Below are 15,984 nucleotides of genomic sequence, written 5' to 3' on the forward strand. Positions count from 1 at the left end.
ATACAATTACATTTTATCAAATTGAACTTAAGTTTGTATAAAAGTTTAGTTATGATAATTGAAATAGTTGATAACTTTAGTGTGAATATGGTTAAAGACTAAATGGAAGGTAGGAATAAAAGAGAATGCTTGATTGTTACAAAAACCTTAGTATTAAAATATTCCAATAAAAACAATAAATAATAATGATCAATAATAAAATTAATAGATTCGGCAGTGTATGTAACATGCGAAATGTAGCAGTGCCTACATTGTATTGACTACATTTACTAATATATAGGGATTATTAAATAATTTCATAAGTAATTACAATCGTGCATATAAATCGATTCATTTTTACATATTCCTTTTCAAGTGAAGCTATTTTTACATACTTCTGTTCGTCAAGATAATAATTAATGGGTTAAACGCGAAGGCGATTTTTTCTCTGCTTTTCGTTCAGGCGGCACACAGTGACAATCATTCGGCGATTTGTTCGGTTACAAATTATAAACAGAACATAACATACACAGATCGCAGTGACAAATGTGTTCACTATTTGTTTGGGCAAAGGGAATGACGCAGCTAATGCATAAGTATATTAAGAATATACAAAAAATAATCAGAAGAATGTTAAAAAGGAAATAGAATAACAAATAGAAGCCGCGACCGCCCAAACGAAAAGTTTAATGTCGATTCTATGAACCGATACCACGCTCAACGTGTTAAAAATCTTTTATACACAAAGTTTTACATTTCCAAATAAATTGTATTGTATGTAGTTTTTTCTTTTAGATCATTATTCTCCTTAAAAATGAAAGTATGAAAATCTCATAATTTTCGGAGTGGTCTCTCTCTTTGGATAATTCGCACAATTTTACAAATTTTTGTATAAATTTGTGCCAAAAAGGAAGTAATTATATTTTTTGTCGTGAAAATGACCGTATTTTGCTTGCTCTTTTTTTGTTGTTGTCATTTATACTATGAGTAACAGTGAACACTTGAATAAAGTCCTCCAAAAGATCTTGGAAGATAGAGCTGCTTATAAAGTTTGCAGCCATTACTTGCTACGAACACACAAAGGTTTTGGTAGCCTTATTTTGTCATTCATATTTGTCTAAATATCTACGAAATATGGCACACTATTTACATGACGTTTATGTCTAATACATTGTATATATAATAACATTGTGCCATATTGTAGATGTAGACTATGAACTATACATTTTAAAAGGCATAATCTCATAGGTACTGTGTAATGTCATACCTTAATAAAGGTACACAGTCCTTTATGTGGTATAACATTTTCACGTTTGTTTGGCAATTATTTACCAAGCTTTACAATAAATTTCGTCTAATATTAAAGTTCATACGTTAGATCGCGCACTGAGTAGTAGCAGAATAATTGTTTATATTCTTGTCATTATTCAAGTATACACTTCTTTCATTTCCGTACAAATTCTGTATAGAAATTACAATTTATATTCATATGGATATTACGCAACGTTATAACTCAGTGATTTTTTACAAGGTATAAAAATAAATTAAATTCGAATAATAAATTAATCATTAATTAAATTGGATAATTTTGTAAGGATTGTTTTAAGTTACATTTTTCCTACGAAATATTCAGTCAATTATTTTTATCGAATCAAACCGAATCAATTATCTAATAATTGATGTTGACAAAACCATAGAAAAAAAAAAAGGAAGAAATCCAAATATATCGGTGTAAAATTAATGTCAGTGGTGCTAGAAAATATTACATTTGTTTTCACAGGCACATAGATGACCATGTTTTTAGACAAACTTTATAAAACGTCCCATTTCCAATGAAATATTTGATTATAAGCAGATATTTAATTATGTTTGTTCATCATTTGGAGGCCACTGTCCAGAATGATTCCAGTCCCAATCTTTTCCTTTGGGACGAAATTTACTGGTACTTCCAGAATTATTCCAATCTCTGTGAAAAAACTTTTTTTTGAAATGATGCCGTTCGGGATCCACTTGTCTCTGATATTTGAGAGGTACTGACGAATTACTGCTTGCACTACCATTATTAGGATTTGCAGGACGGGGACTAGTTGGAGAAGGTGTCCGTGGAGGTCCTAATGCTTCGTCAGGAGAAGGAACAACAGGCGGTGGTCCTGTTGCAGCACTATCCGAACCTAATCCACTATCGGGACTTGTATTTACACCTTCCGTTGATCTTCTTCGTTTGTCTAATTCTGTTGATGCAAATGCAACTAAACGATCAAATCCAGAACTGATACGATCTTGCCAATCTGTTTCTCCATCTGTAAAATAACAATTTAATTTGACAATTCAAAATTCTATTTAGATTATGATACGATGTAACATTTTCATAAAAATAAGCCATTAACCCATAGTGGCTGTAATCAGCATATCTGTTGATGCAATATTGGTAATAACAACTACATATTTTAAAAACAGTTTATTCTCTCTGCAATCAGCTTTAATAAAATTATCGCTGTAACTTTTCATATCAATAAAAATTCAGCAAATATTAGCTGAATTAATATTTTTATACAGATAAGAGTTAGAAGGGAAAGCTCAGAAACAGATATATATATATATATATATAAGATTTCATTTTATAGATTATATACCTTTGGATTATAAGGATTTCCGATACTTGTTTACATTGTTATAACAAAAGTTATACAAAAAGTAGAAAACGTTCTATATAGAATGGATTACATTTTTGGATATTTCATATTTAATAAAATTCATAACACATTCACACATAAAATGATTGAAAGTTAACGTATAACTTCCAATAATATATTGTATGTTAGTATTGCATATCTGTCCTTTCTAGCATAATATCTGTGATAAATCCGTAGTCATTAATAAATTATCGCACATTCTATGCTATATATTGTATAGAAAGATAACAAAGACAAGATCCAGTTAAAATTATTTCACGTATTTGATAGAAAGTATTTCTATATACAAAAGAGAATACAACTACCTTAATTCCAAAAAATATAATTATTTTCATGCATGCACGTGCAACAAGTACATAGAGAAACCCACTAAAATATAATAAATAGAATAAAACCTGCATAGAGCAAGCCAGCATGCTTCGTCTGATATTACATACCTCTTCTATGTAATTGTACTTTCACATTGTAGTAAAAAATTAAAGTTTACATTAATCTTTATATTAACATATTATTTATAATTTATATTAATAGCCATTATAAAAACTGATTTTTAATGTGTGAGTTTGGCTTATTTTCATGGAAATATATCTTCAAAGAAAAAAATAAATAAAACCAATAAACTTTATTATATATGGAAAAACTTATACTAATCATATGTGCAGCAAATGTGAAAAAATGTTATAATAAAATGTCAATAAACAACTGTAATTTCAACAAGAAATTTTGAACAACCCCTGTGGGTTAAAACTCACCAGCAACCACGAACCAACCCACAGGCAGCCATATTTTTTGATTTCTCCCTTTGATCTGTGTCTCAATCTCTAATAAAACAAGCTTCAGGTGATGTGAGCGAGATCGAGTATGTGACAGAGCTAACCAACAAACAGCTACAGTGCATCTAACAAATACAGCAAACAACAACAAAAATAAATATAAACAAAGATCAGTTACCAACTCCATAAGATAAGGTAAACCATAGACAATCATTTTTAAACCATTAGTGCATAAAAACTAATAAAAGATGCATAGCAGAAACTAATACAACAGCATCTAAAAAGATTAAAAGCAGGGTGTTTAGTAAAAGTCTTGTGTAGTAAGGATGTAAGAACACCTAACGGTAGCATATTTATCATATTTTTACAGCTATATCATTAGTTCATAAATGTGTGATAAGATATAAGATACAAGCGAAGTTGTCCAGTCCATTAGCTCTTGATGCCAAGATGATAGATTTAGAAATTAAATACTCTTTAATTATTTCATATTTTAATATAAAAATATATTGAATTATTTTAAAATATAAAATATTTTTAAAAATATTACATTATATATATATGATTATATTCATGGCATATTTATAGTAAATATTCTCGATAGATTAATAATCCAAATGACATCATCTACTTATTTCATGCTGATGTCTCAGGAACTATAAAATAGTTTCATTGATGCCTTGTAATCAAAATAATATTTTGTGATACTCTATTTGTGTTGTGTTTGCTATGTATATATACTTAAAGGCTGATCCCTTTGGTAAGAATTAACACAATATTTGTATAACTAGTAATAAGTATGTCCAAAAAATTATGCTTAACTTTTATACTAAATTTTTTGCTATTATGTCAATTAAAAATATATAAATAATGATAAAGATTTACGTACCATCGTCACCAATACCATTCCGCTGTCTTTGTGTTGTCATTTGAGGTTCGTCAACCAAAGGAGTTGAAGTATTGGAATGTGGTTCTACGAGAGGACTTAAAGGTGCACCACTTGTGCTTACTGTTGATATGACTGCTTCCGTTTTCACAGATACTGCAGGCTGCGTCTGACAAATTGTAGTCATACTGCCATTTGTACTAGTATTGTTGTTGCTATTACTGTTATTTGCGTATCGAGGATATGGCTGAAATCTAACAGATACAATGTATGCTCATGAATATAATATATATATACATGTATACATTCCAAATTATATGAAACTCGTATGCATAGTTTAAAAATATTCATCATTTGTTAGCAATTATTTGATTATACCTTCTGGAGATGTGCAGCACTTGATCACTTTTATTAGTGCCATTATGATTGTTCAAAATTCGAGCATGTAAAGAGGCTGCTAGTCCTTCTACCGGTAAAAGTTCGCCATTTGAAGACGCTTGAGACGAATGTATGGATGAGGATGAATGAGAATGCGTAAGCGATTGGGTAAGATTGTCAGAAAAATAGGATTCGTGATAGGGTTTAATGTCTGCTCGTGGTAGTTGTACAGGTGTATATCTGTAAAAAGAAAAAATGAAAACATTCGGAATGATATTTTGAAAAATGTAAATATTACCTTTGAGGTTGCGTCACAGGTGTAAATAATACAGATGATCTGGAAGTACTAGCAGGAGTAGATGTAGCAGTTGTTACCGATGTAGGTGCATAACTAGCAACATGAGCAAGAGTTGATAAACCGGCATCTCCATCAGCACTAGCTGGTCGACTAATAGGAGAGTATACAGTTTCTGGCCTCATCATTGTACTCATGTCAACTGTTCCATTTATTATCGTTTGATTAGATATTTCTAATGTTCTCTCTATCTCTCCACTCACAAGATCACCGATTGTTCTAGTTCCCAATAATCCACTTCCACCAGCAATAATGCGATTATCGTGACCAGATTGTCTAGAATCTATTCTATCGGATGGAGTTAGATGTGAAGAGAGACGTTCCTGAGACAGGTGACGTCGAAGTGCAAGCTTTGCAGGAGAAACCTGTAATTAAAATATTTTCAAGAAAGTAATAAAATTAATAAGATTATCAGATAAGAACTTTTCATTTGATACAATAGTAAAGTAATATTCAAATTACCTGCGTATAATCAGGAGTAGAAACATTTTGCGGTAACACGCCTCGCTTTTTATCCGTGTCAGAATGATGCAGTTGCACTTGCAACTGCATTTGTTGTTTACTACGATTTTGTTGATCTTCATTCAATACACTTGTAATGATACTTTTCAATCTATCTTCAAAATTAGCTACCCTAGGTGGTTCTTGTGTTCTATTTATCATTTCTTTAATATTTGAATGCGATTGCGATGATGAAATGCATGACGATGTCGTAGAAAAACTAAGAGATGCTTGAGGCAGTCTAGTTCTAGAATTATTATTAACATTAGAATTTTGTCTGTTTGGAATACGTCCAGCTTCTATTTGTCTTCCGGTTTCTAAAATTTTCTGTGCTAAAATTTCCGGATTATTTTCTTGTATTTTGCCGATATCTGGAACATCAGGCCACTCCTGAGATTTCGAACGTCCTTCTCTATTTTTCCGGGTAGACCCGCTTTTTCCATTTTGGTGATGATGCTGACTTTGAGAATGTTTATTGTTCATTGCATCTCTTTGTTGTTGAGCAATAGCAGCGACTTGCTTTTCATTACTAGCCCTTTCTAATACATTCAATTCATGCTCCAGTTTAGACACCTGGAATTAAGAAATGCACTCCTAATTTATGTAAACAATTTTTGCTGATTGATCAAGGAGACTTGAATATATTGTTATATAAAAATATGTTGCTACTCGACTATATTCCTAAGCAGTCAATCGACGAGATTTCACATTTTACTTATCAATACATTGTGTTTAGTGAAATTAGTAGTAAAATTTAGAAAATTTCTCAATTTGCTAGTAAATTGTTTGAGACACGTCTTCCAGAACGAAAAAACAAAGTACCATGAGTCAAATCATAATCGAGGATTAAAATTAAACAAATCTGGCATACCTGTAATTGCAATCTCTTGCGCTGGGATAATGTAACAGATATTTCTTTTAATATATACTCGTCAATATGTGGTTGTTGTGTGTTAGATACGCTATTAGTGTGGCCGTTGTATTTTTCTTGTAATTCTTGGTGTCTAAGTGCCGTTAATTTCGTTTGTTCTGATTCCATAGATGCTACTTGAGCTTGTAGTTTACTTGCTTTAGCTTGCAATTGCTTGTGTCTAAGTACTATTTCTTTTGCTTTTGCTAGAAGATCTCCAGGGGAAGTAGCATTTATACCTAATTCGGTCATTCTGGCTTTTAAAAGTGCTACACTATCATCGATCAATACTTTTATTTGTTTTTCCAATTGTGCTGCTCTCGATTGTAGTTTAGAATTTCTTTCTCTCTCTTTTAAAATATCTGCGTTAACAGATACTCTGTAAGTAGGAGTTCTCATAGATTCTAACATAAGCATGAATTGGTCCCTAGAAATAATAACAGATAATATTATATATTGTGCACCTTATATATATGTTAGATGTCCTTTCGGAAGACTGACTGGTGAGAGGGAATCCCACATATATACATATGTATATTATATAATACTATATAAATATAATATAATAAAAAAGCATACCTGTATAAATCCAAAAGTATTTGTAAAGCATATGGAGTCGCGGACGGAGCAGGTGGTATACTGAGTTCTTCGTGCACAGAGGTGGAGTGAGATTGTAAAGAAAGGGATAAAGAAGAAAGTTGTTGATCCACGCAACCTGGTGCAGGAGGTGGTTTCTTCCCAAGAGCTTGCGGAGATGTACTTAATAATGTTTGACTATGTAATAAATCGAGTCCAGATATATTAATAGCTTTCTTAGGTCTAGCCCTTTTCACGCCTCTTCCTCTTTGTCTTCCTCTGGGAGGAGGTCTTGATATACCATTTGCACTTTTTCTGTTTAGTTTCCTACGAATTTTAGTTGATTGTCGACGATTTTTAATATTATTTTCATCCATATCAGAATCGCTATTTGTTCCTTGCTGTTCTGAATGATTAGGACTATCTAACTGTCTGGAAAGATCTCTTTTGGCTCTGTCGCTTCTTTCACCTCTACTAGAAATCTTACTACTATTGCTGGCAGTGTTACTTATCACAGAATCAGAATTTTCGTCTAAGCCACCTTGTTTATTATTTTTCAAACGATGGAAATAACGTTCTAATTTAGTTCTATCAATAACATGTAAATAATAGGACACAGGCTTGCCTGTCCATGAAACTGAACCTTTCAGTGGTGACATTTCAGACACATGCATTATGGTACCAATATCTGCGAAACAAATATATAATATCATTTTTTAATGATATGTTTCTTAAATATAATGAAAAGTAAAGAAACAACTAATTACCACTAAGATTTCGATCCGTTATTCGAAAATTTAACGGACAAAACGATTTTGAGGATACTATCCGAGCGCCATCTCGTAAATCAGCAAATCTTTCTTTTAACTGATGATCTACAGTTGGTCCAAAAGCAAAATTATTAACAAATACAATTGTAGCACCAGTAATGCTCTCGCGATGCTCATCTGCTAGAAAATCACCTTTCACCAAACGATATTCTCCGCATATTTTTCCAAACCAATTTAACCATTTTCGAAAATTTATTTCCATGCTCTATACACAAATCGTTAAAATATACAATAAATCATTTCATTTATACAGCTGTATAAAGAAATATAATTAGTTTATATTACCTGGGCATATCTCGAAGGTACATCGGCTCTTTCAACACCAATACAAATTTTACATAAAGTTGCCGCTGCCATTTGGAGAACTACTTGTCCAACGCCGGATCCTAAATCGACAAAAACATCATCCTCGGTAACATCAACCTGATCGATCATTTGACATATTAATTCAAAACTTGTTTCCCCGTAAACCTCAGGTGAAAATGGTTCATATTGATTTAATTTGTCAGGCTCAACTACAGCTTGGTTATACGTTTGTTGAAGTATATGTCGAAGTAAGCCTCTACTTGGACGTTTATTTAATCTTTGCGATGGTAAACTAGTGCCTTTTTCCTATAAAGAAATAAAAAAAGATAACCTATTACATACAACATAATAAACAATCATAATTGTATAATAAGTTTTATGATACTTACCAGTTGTACCAAGCTATCAATAGCTCTATTAAATCTATCGCATAAACTTTTCATACTTTCATAATCTCTTGTATCGTAATTGCAAAGAACATTATTTTCTAAAGGTAATTTTAAGTCAGGTAAATCATCGCAAACCCATCTCATTGTTTCTACAACGTCTAATGCTCCATCGTGACGATCCTGTAATAAAAAGTATTTTAAATATTTGCACCACATAAAGATGTAACCGATAAACAGATTTTGTATTTAATGTTTACAATATTTCATGACTTAATAAGTTGTAGCCTCAAGTAAAAAAAAAAAAAGAAAGCATTCTAAAATGTTTAAAAAAAGTTTCCTATTTCGCGGGGTTACGTCTATCGACTTACGATTATAAAATCTATTTTTTGTAAGTGTGCTTATATATACATAAACATAGTTCCACATAGATAACATAATCATTTTGTAGAATAGTATAATGTTTCCTTCTATAAATAACTTAAATAAAACATAATAATATAATTAAGAGATTGAAGCAATTACGGAGCATTTTGATACCAATTAATCAAAATATAAACAACTCTTACTCACGCAGGAGAAAAAAAAACTGAATATAACAATGTAAGTAAAATAATAATATGCGATAAGTAACTCGAAAGTCGTGTTATCAGCTGTGAAAATGGTCGTTTAAAGATGTAAAATGAATTCATCCATCTAAAAAGCGCGCATTGTCTTATGCGAAATGCAAAAAAGTAGCAAGCATGTATTTGTATGCATTGTGGATAAAGAGCGTGTATTATACTCACGGATCCTGATCCGGAGGTGAGGGGCCACTGATAAACTATCGGTTCTGCTCCGGCTGGTGAGTGCAAGCGCAGCTCCATTTTACGCGACGACCCGTCCTCCTCCTCCTCGTCCTCCTCCTCCTCGTCCTCCTCCTCCTCTTCTTCTTCGTGCCTCTTGTCGTTCGCGTCACCGTCCTCGACGTCGTCGTCTTCCTTCTCCTTCGTCTCCGCCACCGCCCCCACCGTCTTCTCCCTCTTTATTCCCTTCCTCCACCTCTACTTCCTATTTCCTTCCTTAGGCAAAGAAAACGCAACGACGACGACGGCGACGGTGACGGTGACGGTGACGGCAACAGCTACGACAACAACTACGGCAACAGCTACAGCAACGGCAACAGCTACAGCAACGGCAACAGCTACAGCAACGGCAACAGAAACGGCAACAGCAACGGTGGTAGCGACGATTAAAACCTCGAGATAAAAAAGCAAGGCTCACGTCGCGTGACGTAATCGTAACACAACAGTGAAAACGGCCGCCGTGGCCGTAGTCCCCCCTTTAAAAAGGGGATAGATCGGCACGTTCCCGCACTAGGACACCAGCACCACGTAGACGACGCTTGGTAAACCCCCCCTCTCTGCTAGAGCTGATATTCCGGAGGACATGAAAAGGGATACGGAGGAGACACGGGCGCCTCCACACAAACACTCCAACACCACTAGCAACAGCAGTTGCTATAGGGGCAGCAGCACTAGCACCAGCAGTGGCAGCACCATATTACAAGCAAATCACACTATTACATTATACAACGTCCCTAGTTAAACTTGACCACTTGGCAGCACTAATAGCACGACGCAACGACGTGCAGAAAAGTACAGAAATACCACGAGGATGAACGTCGACGGTTTTATCGCACGTGCTTCCTATGCAATCTTACGTTTTTTGACAATAGATCAGAAAAAAGCACCTCCAAATGGAACGGGAGAAAAAAAATGATTGAATGATAGAGATAAATAGATAAAAATGAGATAAATGAATGCGAATGCCACGGAGTTATGTCGAGTAACGATAAAAAAAAAAAAACACTGACACGAACGACTATTAAACGATACAAGAGGTAGAACTTTAAGAAGGGGGCATGACGATATCAAAACATGGCGTCGTGTCTCTTCTTCCTCTTCTATGTTAGTATATGTATATATGTAATATGTATAATATATATGTATATACATGTATACACCGTTGCGCGTTCGGCTCCTTTTCCTCTTACCTCTTTATTCCACACTTTTCTCTTTTCTCTCTTTCGTCACTAGGCAAGCTTCTTTTACATCTGCGCATGCGCCGAATCGAACCGTTGAACTTTCGATCATGTATATAATACTTGTACTTCGCCAGAACAGCGGTACTAACTGCCGTTGTCGAGACTTAACGAATCAGAGATATTTTTTTTCTTTTTATTTCATTCAATCGTTTACTTTTTTACAAATGATTATTCATTAAATCTTTATTCCAAAATAACACATTACTTTTAATGAAAAATGTAAATGTAGATTTTTTTTACATATTAATTATACGAGATATGGTCTTATACATATCCAAGCAGATGTGGCTTGTTGCTCTTTAAAAGGATCGTACATATGCCACATGAACGTGACATTTGTCACGTAGGCCATTCAGGTGCGATTGTCAGCGCCTCTTACAACAATTTCAAGTGTACACGCAAAACGATATTAAACATTTTCGTTATTACTCGTGCCAATATTCCTGTGTTAATTAAAAATGGAAAAATATTTACAAGTCATTGACATTTGATAGAATAACGTTTAAGTAGTTTTGTAAATGAAACATTCAAGATTTAGTTTCGATAATCGAACTACACTTGCATTATCGTTTCGCATTCTAGCGATCTGAAAATATCGACTAATGTTTTGACACGCCTTACGGGAATAAAAGGAACTAAAAGTCGCGGTGATCACTGTGTACGATACGACGGTGTGTTGTAAAATTTTTCAAATTAAACATTGTAAATAATTTTATTATATTATTAGCATAATTAATAGGATATTATAATAATCATGACGGAGGAACTAAAATTGGATCATCGTGCTAAGAAAAGAATTAAAGAAGTTAAAAAGAAAGCAAGACCAGGTGAATAAATTTAACAACTCAATTTCTAACCTACTTATTAACGTGTCAAGAGTATTTTTTCTAAAAATTCTCAGATTTCTCTTTCTATGTATTATTAGAATTAAAGAATATGAATTTATATTTAACCTTAAACATATTTCACAAATCAAATATCAAAATCGTTAATAACTTTAAGATTAATTTGTGCTTGTAAGACCTTGAGGGTGATGTAACATACTATATATTTTTTCAATTATTATAATTAATATAATCCTATATATATTTCTACATATTTCTAATTTCTAATAACAGATTACAATCTGTTCAAGGTCTACATAAAGTATATTTTTCCTTATTAGCCTTCTAAAGATAAAAAAAAAATAGAACTGTTTTATATGCTAATACAGAGAGTGTGCTGTTAAGTAGAGTAATATTTTTCTAGAACTTGGAGATAAAGTTGCTTGGTCTCAGCACGGCTACAGTAAAAATTTCGAAACTTTCTGGAATTTTCAAGATAATGTAGAGCGTATAGATGAATCTGTTGCGACTACAGAAGAATTTATTGAAAAATATGAAAAACCTTATAAGCCTGTGATAATACAAGGTGTTCAGAATGGTTGGAAAGCCCAACATAAGTGGACTATAGAGGTAATTTAAAAGATAACAAAATTAATGTTATATCGTAAACAAATATTAACTTGTACTTAGACTTACTCCAATAATATTCTATCGGCATGCAGAGGTTAGTTAAAAAGTACAGAAACCAAAAGTTTAAATGTGGAGAAGATAACGAAGGATATAGTGTTAAAATGAAGATGAAGTACTATGTACAATATATGCTTAACAATGAAGATGATTCTCCTTTGTACATCTTTGATAGTTCATTCGGTGAACATCCTAGACGGAAAAAATTATTAGAAGATTATATTATTCCCAAATATTTCCGCGATGATCTTTTTCAACACGCTGGCGAACATCGCAGACCGCCATATCGATGGTTTGTTATGGGACCTGCTAGATCAGGTATGTGTTATATAAGAATCTGAATATTATTAATGTATAAACAGATGTTATCAAATTGCTCGTATGTAACAGGTACAGGTATTCACATAGATCCATTAGGAACTAGTGCTTGGAATGCACTAATTTCGGGTCATAAACGTTGGTGCCTCTTTCCTACTCATACTCCGCGCGAGCTTTTAAAAGTAACTGCGAGTGAAGGTGGAAAACAAAGAGACGAAGCTATAACATGGTTTTCTGTTATTTATCCACGTACAAAATTACCTACATGGCCTCAAAATTGCTTACCAATCGAAATTTTACAAAATCCTGGTGAAACGGTTTTTGTACCAGGTGGTTGGTGGCACGTAGTGTTGAATTTGGATGAAACTATTGCAGTTACACAGAATTTCTGTTCTCGTACTAATTTTCCAGTTGTATGGCATAAAACGGTAAAATAGCAATCAATGCATTTCTTTTATTCTTTATAACACATAAAAATATATTTCTAAATTATTTTTCTAGATACGTGGAAGACCAAAATTATCGCGTAAATGGTTAAAAGTACTCAGGGATAAGGAAGCAGAACTTGCAGCACTTGCAGAAACAATAGATGTAAAAGAAGATACGGGAGTAGCCAGTGATTCTTCGAGTGGCTCTTCAAGTAGTTCATCGAGTAGTAGTAGTAGTACTAGTCAATCTGAAGATGAAAGTGCAGATGACAGTGGTCAGGAATCTCTTACAGCGCACAAAAAAAAGAAGAGGTATATAAAAAAATATTTCATTTACTATCGTGTTTTTATATTTCATATTAAGCTCAAAGTAATTAAAAATGCATGTGTTATAACATTCCATTTATTATTATTTTATCTTTCATCGTTGCAAACATATTTAAAAATTCAAGGCTTAAGGTATATAATATTGTTTTTTCTTTCTTATTTTTTGTTTTCTTTTTAATTTTTAGAAGAAAATTGAATAACAGTCAACCCTGACAATATCGAGTACATGGGACCTGCAAAGATCTCAGACTGTACAGTATTAACCAACAATTATTGTTTGTACTAAAAATAAATATTATAATTATTACCACCCTAATGTTCATAATAAAATAAATGCTAGATAATACCAAACTATTCTTATTAGATAATGTTATTAATTTTACTTTTTAGTTTGGATTTTGTCTATTTTTTAGCATTTGGCAAAAATTTTATTTAGGTCGTACATTTTCTCTAATAAATTACAAAATTCTACTCGAATGAAATAAGTTTTAAAAATTCTCTTTTATCAGATCTAAAAATGTCTAAAAATTGATGCGAATAGTAAATATAAAATAAATGTAGCATTATTAAATAGTAAGAAAAGCACAATTCATTCTTATGTGAACTGTATATTATTTTAATTGTCTTCTTAATTGCTTATGATTTATAGAATCATAGAATTATGTTGCTATTATAATTATAATTATAATAATAATAATGATAATAATAAATTAGATTAAAATTTCCTACAATATAAAATAAATCTAACCAATAATATTAAAGTGTTAACTTTTTAGTGAATTGCTTCTTTGGAAAGTTCTTGCATCTCTCTTATAGTAGCTCCACAATCTCACAGTTCCATCACTTTGCGTTGACACGGTAACCATGCAAAGTACCACATAGAAGCAAAGTAATAAAAATCAAATTAAATTTTCATTTCCATTAGGCATAATAAATGTTTTCAAAGACAAACTATTACACACAACCAATTTACTAAAACTTGGGTGAATTATCATCAACTTGGAAGTGTTCTTTTTAGTATTAATGATGTACAAAAACAAAGCTTATTTCCAATATGTATTTTGGATATACAATATTTGAATAAACATTAAGATTAATACATTTTAATATAGAACTATCATAGCACATTTACTGCTATAATTAAGACAAATATATATGTTTTTTTCTTGTTTTCTATTTAATAAAATTATATCCAACAGATTTTAAATATACAATTGATTTACGAATTTTTAAATATCACTGATGATATTTAAAACAAAGCGTATATATATATACGTGTATATGTTATGCACAAAAAAGCCAGTGAACATTAGCAAGACAACAAATGCAACTAAATAAATAAATTAATGAATTAAAAAAAAATATAAGCGATAGTTACACTTGAATTTTTTACGATAATCAGAAATATTTTAGTAAAATATGCAGTACAATATGTAAGTGAATTACCATAACAATAAAAAATAAAGGAAACATAATAACGAGCAGCAGAAAAATAAAGTAAGTTAGAGAGAAACTGTGGAAATAGACATAGTTAAAGAGGAATCAGGAATACGCCACAGCTTCACCTCTCCAGAGCTGCAATCAACATCCAAGTTGTTATTTCACTCAAGATATTATTAAATGAGCTGAACCTAAGCACATTTTTTTGTCAAATTATTTACTTGAGAATAATATACAATCTACCTTTATTCAACGGGTGCAGAATATTTACAGAAGGTGAATAGTGCTTAGGGTGCAGCAATGAAAACAAAATATATGTATATATAAATATATGTATTGAACTCACTTGCTAGCAGTAAAAATATGTTGTTGATTAGTTATGACAGCATTAATTGCAGATCCATGTGCTCGAACTTCTCCGATGGGAGTACATTCTCCTGTTTGATCTTTGGGAACAGACCATGCTTTCAAAACACCACCACGACACCCTGACACCATGATGGAACCATCATTTATTGTACACAGTCCCAGGATCCAATCCTTGTGTGCATTATTTAACGATTGAACTAATTCCATTCTACCTAAATCCCATCTTTTAATGCACATATCTCTTGAACCTATAATATTATAGCATTTAGTTGGAAATGTTATATAATTACCATAATAATAAACAATAATGAGGACTTACCAGAAAATAGAGTACTATCACTTGTAGCTAAACATTGAACTCCATCATAATGCGGTGGTGCTAAACTTACAGATAAACCAGAAGTATTAGGTTCAACAAGCGAAATTAAATGATCTTTACTGCCCGCTATTACTCTGCCATCTTCAGCAATGGCTAAACACATAACAGCTGCTGTGTGAGGTGTACTTAATTTACCATTGCATGTCAATTTACGAAGATCCCATACTCTCACTTTATCACTAGACGCAGTATACAATTCTCGTTCATTTAAACTTAATACAAGATCATTGATCGTTGTTTCACCCACAGGTACTTGTAGTGTTCTAGACGGAGTCGATAAAGCAATTGGGCCAATTTGTGCTTGGCCTGATGAAAAAAGAGTTTTTATGCAAGAATTACCAGCTCGTAAATCCCATACTTTAACATATGCTGCAGAGACACTAAATAATAGTTGATGCGATGGAGAATATTTAACTGCAACAACATTATTTGGGTGACCGCTAAGCGTAAAATTTTCAATTCCAGTTCTCAAGTCCCATACTTTCACAGTACGATCTACAATTGATAAATAATACACACAATTATTCCATTAAAATGAATATATATATATATA

At 32.3% G+C, this 15,984-nt stretch overlaps 3 protein-coding genes across 7 annotated transcripts in view; 1 reads left to right on the plus strand and 2 right to left on the minus strand.

The window, feature by feature from the left end:
• Window positions 1–132: 132 nt before the first annotated feature.
• On the minus strand, window positions 133–10,548 carry LOC106791869 (histone-lysine N-methyltransferase, H3 lysine-79 specific). Of its 2 annotated transcripts, XR_001382242.1 has the most exons (12): window positions 9,362–10,548; window positions 8,577–8,756; window positions 8,167–8,493; window positions 7,819–8,086; window positions 7,055–7,739; window positions 6,437–6,902; window positions 5,527–6,138; window positions 5,008–5,429; window positions 4,710–4,949; window positions 4,335–4,585; window positions 3,425–3,570; window positions 2,192–2,279 (listed from the first exon to the last, which is right to left on the minus strand). XR_001382242.1 is itself a non-coding variant. In XM_014757846.1 (11 exons), exons 1-11 carry the CDS (start codon window positions 9,437–9,439, stop codon window positions 1,843–1,845), a joined length of 3,966 nt encoding a protein of 1,321 aa, XP_014613332.1. In that variant the 5' UTR covers window positions 9,440–10,547; the 3' UTR covers window positions 133–1,842. The 2 variants fall into 2 exon arrangements, 1 of the variants encoding a protein (XP_014613332.1); XM_014757846.1 differs by lacking the exon at window positions 3,425–3,570 and having other exon boundaries at window positions 133–2,279; window positions 9,362–10,547.
• A 370-nt stretch (window positions 10,549–10,918) lies between these two features.
• LOC106791873 (bifunctional arginine demethylase and lysyl-hydroxylase PSR) lies at window positions 10,919–13,589 on the plus strand. Its single transcript, XM_014757851.1, has 6 exons — window positions 10,919–11,486; window positions 11,908–12,113; window positions 12,206–12,488; window positions 12,561–12,916; window positions 12,990–13,228; window positions 13,429–13,589. The coding sequence occupies exons 1-6, from the start codon at window positions 11,414–11,416 to the stop codon at window positions 13,454–13,456; spliced, it is 1,185 nt and encodes a 394-aa protein (XP_014613337.1). The 5' UTR covers window positions 10,919–11,413; the 3' UTR covers window positions 13,457–13,589.
• A 246-nt stretch (window positions 13,590–13,835) lies between these two features.
• Window positions 13,836–15,984, minus strand: part of LOC106791867 (kinesin-like protein KIF21A) — a 9,998-nt gene continuing 7,849 nt past the window's right edge. For 3 of the 4 annotated variants that reach the window (XM_014757845.1, XM_014757843.1, XM_014757842.1), the window contains 3 exons: window positions 15,372–15,926; window positions 15,030–15,300; window positions 13,836–14,086 (listed from right to left, as the gene is read on the minus strand). In XM_014757845.1, the coding sequence (XP_014613331.1) occupies window positions 14,008–14,086; window positions 15,030–15,300; window positions 15,372–15,926 (905 nt within the window). In that variant the 3' untranslated portion in view covers window positions 13,836–14,007. Of the gene's footprint in view, window positions 14,087–14,289; window positions 14,819–15,029; window positions 15,301–15,371; window positions 15,927–15,984 lie in introns of those variants that run through there. The other variant, XM_014757844.1, reaches the window with a different exon arrangement.

This window comes from Polistes canadensis, unplaced genomic scaffold, assembly GCF_001313835.1.
Source record: "Polistes canadensis isolate GaletaPanama2010 unplaced genomic scaffold, ASM131383v1 scaffold_348, whole genome shotgun sequence".
Classification (NCBI taxonomy): domain Eukaryota; kingdom Metazoa; phylum Arthropoda; class Insecta; order Hymenoptera; family Vespidae; genus Polistes; species Polistes canadensis.